The 5,371-nt window shown below is 38.7% G+C and overlaps 1 protein-coding gene across 1 annotated transcript; it reads left to right on the top strand.

Annotated features, from left to right (window-relative positions):
* The first annotated feature begins 245 nt into the window (after window positions 1–245).
* Window positions 246–599, top strand: LOC103352949 (helix-loop-helix protein 2-like). The gene has a single exon (XM_008275665.1). The coding sequence runs from the start codon at window positions 246–248 to the stop codon at window positions 597–599; it is 354 nt and encodes a 117-aa protein (XP_008273887.1).
* The last annotated feature ends 4,772 nt before the right edge of the window (window positions 600–5,371 follow it).

Here is a 5,371-nt window from a genome sequence, read left to right as displayed (position 1 = left end):
TTCTGGGCTTTTTTTAATTAGCCAATAAATAATCCAATCTGCTTATTAAATCAGCAGCAGAGATCCATTAAACCGCACTTATCCTTGTGCCAACTTCAACTAACGAATGCATTTTTCTAGATTTGCATCTAAAGAGTTGTGCATGAGCCGTTTTCATAAAGTGACCTTTGTTTTCCAAACAGATCAAACATCTGGCTTTAAACTGACAGTCTGATTTTTTTTTTTTTCTGCAGAACATTTGGACAATGATGCTAAGTCCCGATCAGCAGGACTCTCATCTCCCCTGGGGACAAACGGATAGAGAGAACCTTCTGAACACTCTCAGTGCGCATCGTGGCTCCATGCCGGCCGCGTCCACGGATGGAGAGGGCAAAGCGCGCTCCAGGGAGGAGAGGAGACGCAGGAGGCGCGCCACAGCTAAATATCGATCCGCGCATGCTACCAGGGAGCGGATCCGCGTTGTGGCCTTCAACGTTGCTTTTGCAGAACTGAGAAAACTGCTGCCGACGCTCCCACCGGATAAAAAGCTATCCAAGATTGAAATCCTGCGACTGGCGATCTGTTACATCTCCTATCTCAACCACGTGCTGGATGTTTAGGCTGTGAGGACAAACTGGTGCACAGCTGAGGATGAGCTGAGGGGATTTCTGAGGAGATCTACACAGATGTTGTAACCTGAACATCCTCTGATTAAACTGTCACATTGATTTTTCATTATGGGAATCAGTTGAATGAAACTTAATGTCAGCAAAAGGGTGAAATAAGGGAAATATTATTAAAACAAAAAACAGAACTTCTGTATATCTGTGAGCCAAACTTGTAAAATATCACAGTCCTTGGTATTGGATTTGCTGCCTTGTGTTTACTGTTTGCACCAATTTGTAAATATATTTATTTGAAGCTGCAGAAGTAGTCTTGTCTTCTGTGTGTTTTCACGATGTGGGATTAAGTGGCGAGAGAATTTGAAATCCATATAAAGCTCAAAATGAATAAATAAATAAAATGTTTCTTGCTTAAAATTTCTGTGAATCAATAAGGTTTTATGCAAAATTCGATTTTATGCTGTTTAACAGTGTGTCTGGAAGCATTTTGCAAATATTTAAGACACCCACAAATGAGAGATACTGCTAGAAACTAAGAAACAACCCAAAACTATACTTGTGATAAGCTACTAACTCTGTTTAGTAACACCAACCAATAGGTAAATGTGACATAATCAGCCAAGTACGCTTTGAAGAATCTTTTCCAACGCTGTGCATAATTGTCTGACTGTCAGCATCCACTGGTTTAAGTCCCAATATTCATAACAATTCTACTGTAGGAATTCAAATTTCAAAAAGATTAAAAAGAAAAACGGAAGAAGAGAAGAAGAAAGAGCTTCCACATCATGTGTTTCGGCTCAGTGTTTTGGAATTAAGGTCAGCATGATTTGACTGAGATTTACATAAATAATTTTTGTAAGTTCAGCACATAAACATACAAGCGACACAGCAGGCGAAACAGTCCAACCACCAGGCTGGGAAAAGGGATCTGCTCTTAGATTTCTGCTGGGGATTTGTTTATATCTGTGGTGCCTGTAAAGCAGCACAATAAGATTATTTAAACAGTACACATGAGCTGTTGAGCTTCCAGTAGAGAAATAAGATTGGTGTTGCAAATATACCTCACAAGTTTAGCTGCTGAGGTGCCATGGTGTTATTTGTTGTGAGGAGAGGTGTAGGTAGCCTTGCAATGCATGTGGAGGACAAACGTCATGCTGATGAAAATAATTGTGCTTGAAAATCTGAAGCTGTTCACAGCAAATCTGCAAATTAAAGAAAAACGAACAAAACAGTGAGAAAAAAGAAAACTTATGAGAAACACTCTGACAAGGTGCATTCAGCAGTATCATGGCTGCATTGTTCTGTCTTCTGAACAAACCATTTCCTGGCTTCCCTCCCAGTACACTCTTATATATAGGGAAGGGGGGCTTGCCATCCCAGTTTAAACTGGCCAATCATGACACATCTATGTGAGATCCCACCTCCTCAATGAACCAATGACAGAACTGCTTTGGAGGTGTGGCCGCTCTTTAACCTCCAGGACAAGATGACCGCTGCAAGGAAGAAACTCAGGTGAGGACTTCTGTATACTGCTCGCTTTAATCAGACAAGTAAACTTCAACAGTTTTCTCTGAAGCCACTGGATTAAACAAAGTAAACAGAAAACTAAATAATGTGTCGTTCATGTCCACCTTTCTACACAAAAGGTCTGCATGTGGTCAGGTAGGGAGCTCATGCTTCCTAACTTTATTATTCATGCACATTTACCTGCCTAATGTAGACATTGAGGTTAAGAACCTACAATATTATATACACTAACAAGTTATCTGACTAATTAAAAAGTGAAGTCAAGATCCTACAAAATTATACATGGAAAACCAAATGAATTCAAAGAATCTGTATGAGAAGGGATTCTGGTGAGAGTGGGGAGGAAGAAGCTCCCTTTAGCAGAAAGAGAGCCAGGCTCAGGGAGGGCGGCCATCTTCCTCGACCAGTTGGGGAGATAAGGGATAAGATAAGGAGGAGAGCGAAAAGGATAGTAGAGACAAACGGAGAACAAACCAATTTAAACATGTCATGCAGCTCCAGAGCAAGAAATACCTACAGAGAGGTAGAGATGGAGGAAAGACAAACACACAGTGTACAAGACAGAAGACATGAAATGAATAACATGCAATTATACATTCAAATGCATTGACATGACAAGAATTTCAGAAAACTTGAGTATAAACATGTAAAGCTCGGAACAGGATTGAGTAGGTTGAAGAATTAGATACAAAGTAGATCTATAAAACCAAATGTAAAAGAGACCAAAATCAGGCAATCGATTAAGAAATTCAGGAACAACTGAATACAAAAGGAAAAAAGATTGAACTTGAATTTAGACAACATTCATAGTACATAACAGAAATAAATTGCTGGAAGTCTGACATTCTGGCATGATGCACATGACCAAAATATCATACTGTATGAGATCAGACTGAATGTGAACTCTCTTGTCCATTTGCTTTTTCTCCCCATTAGTCAGAGGCCGTCTGTGCTCCTCCTGTCGTCCCTTTATGTGAATCTCTGCAGAGTAATGTGGCCCAAGGGGCTCGTGGTATTGTTCATGACCACTCCAGCAGCAAGACTGACAGCGCTTTGTCTACGCGCTGCACATTACACACGCTGCACGCTGGATACAATAGGCATGTCTGAGAATATGGAGGGACAGGGGGTAGTCTCATAGCAGATTTTAGGATAAATAGGACAGTGAAAGTTATGAAGCCCAAGCATGGATGGAAATTCTGTTTAGTTTTAGCCAGCATTAGTCAAATAGCAAAACTAGAACAGGAGCCGGCTTTTAAATTTTTTATAGAACCACACAACAGATTTGTGATTTTTGATATGATGGCATTCCACAGATTTCATTTCTATTATTGATACTTACAGCACACATACTTCCGTTTGTTAAAACCTTATCAGTGTGTTTGGAGGGAACAACACTGCCCTCTGATGGATTCACACACTTGTGATCAGTGAGCGATAAAACAAAGTGGACTGGTGATTAAAGAGGAGGCCTTCTAGATAAACACACTCCCTAATTCCATTTGAGACAAATATGAATCGATGTTTACATCACTAATGGCTGTATGGTGTTATTTCTTGGCTCACAGTCTCCCTGCTGTTATTTGTTCTTAATATGTTTTATTGCTTGGCTTTACCTGAAGCACGTTGAAATTCTTGGAATATCCCCATGAGATGTGCCATAGAAAGCACATGAACCAAAAACATGAGTAACAACAAGACAGAAGATGCCAAATAACTCACAAAAACTAACAAGAAGCCGTAAGGAATCAGGTGATCGTATTCCAGGTAAAGCACAGAATGAGATCTGTCATTCATAGTCTGCGATAACAGCAAGTAATAAAATTAGAAGGCATAATTATAGGCATGTGCAACTGATAATATTGTAAGAAGAGCTTTTTTATTATCATTATTCAAAAAATATCATTGAGTGAATATTTACAGGTATATTATTCCAAGCAAAGGGAGTTTAAGGTATAAAGTTTTAGACTAAAATAACAGAGAAAAAGAGTTGTGTATATAGTGTCTTAATTGATTATTAAAGGAAAAGGGTACCGTGGACTGTTGTAAATAATTAGGAAAATTGAAAAGCATACACTTAAAACTAAGCTGCAGCCCATGTCACTGTTGTCTTATGAAGGGAGCTGGGAAATTAAGCATCTCATATATCGTACAATGACAAGCTGTATTATCACCTATATTGAGAGGAAGAGGAATAGTTTTGGAAGCAAGATGATTTATAATGCAACAAAGTTTGGTTTTTTGTGTGTTTTTTTCAAATATTACTGAAAAAGCAGCTTGTGTAGCTCTAAAGAACACAAATACCAAAGTCCACTTTCTTCACAATATGGCATTTAAATGAGAATTACATTATTTTTTATTGCTTAGGTTTACCTCGTGCAAGTAAGAGTATTTACAGTATGTCACAAAAGTGAGTACATGGACATTTTCACTTCGGGGTGTACTCATTTTTGTTGCCAGCGGTTTAGACATTAACGGCTGTGTATTGAGTTATTTTGAGGGGACAGTAAATGTACACTGTTATACAAGCTGTACACTGACTACTTTACATTGTATCAAAGTGTCATTTCTTCAGTGTTGTCTCATGAAAAGATATAATAAAATATTTGCAGAAATGTGTCATACTGTAAGCTGTAGATTTCATGTCATGTTTATTATGAGTGCCGGTTTATTGTTGGAAAGGCGATATTCAGGGTGATGGCTTTCTTTTTTTTTCTTTTTTTTTTGTATACCTTTAGCCATTGAAAAAGTGTCTTTAAATTTATCTATAGGCATTCAATTCAACAGCAGCATGAGTTTTGTCAATTTCCATTTGGCCTTTTTGCCTTTATTTGACAGGACAGCAAATAGAGAGTGACAGTAAAGTGGGGAGAAGAGTGAGGGAGGGACCTGCAGCAAATGGCCATGGGCTGGATTCAAACCCACGACCGCTGTGTTGGGGACAATAGCTCCAGTACACGGGTTGCCAGCTCAACCAGTTGAGCAATAGTGGTGGCCTCACTTCAGCCATGTTAAATGAATTTCAGCTCTGTGAAACAAATGTGTTTTAAAATTCAAACCAGTTATAATCAAAACCTGTAGAACAATAACTAACTGGATTTAGAGTTGAAGCTGATGTTCACTGTTGTTTTCCTGGTAAGAAACTCAATGCTGTTCTACTGCATATTCCTGATGATATTATTACTTTTTGCTCTTGAGACAGATCGTAAGCACCCAAACTTAAACTTTTTTCTTTTTTGCTG

This window comes from Stegastes partitus, unplaced genomic scaffold, assembly GCF_000690725.1.
Source record: "Stegastes partitus isolate 25-593 unplaced genomic scaffold, Stegastes_partitus-1.0.2 Scaffold56, whole genome shotgun sequence".
NCBI lineage: Eukaryota > Metazoa > Chordata > Actinopteri > Pomacentridae > Stegastes > Stegastes partitus.
This window is presented reverse-complemented; position numbering and strand designations above follow the sequence as displayed.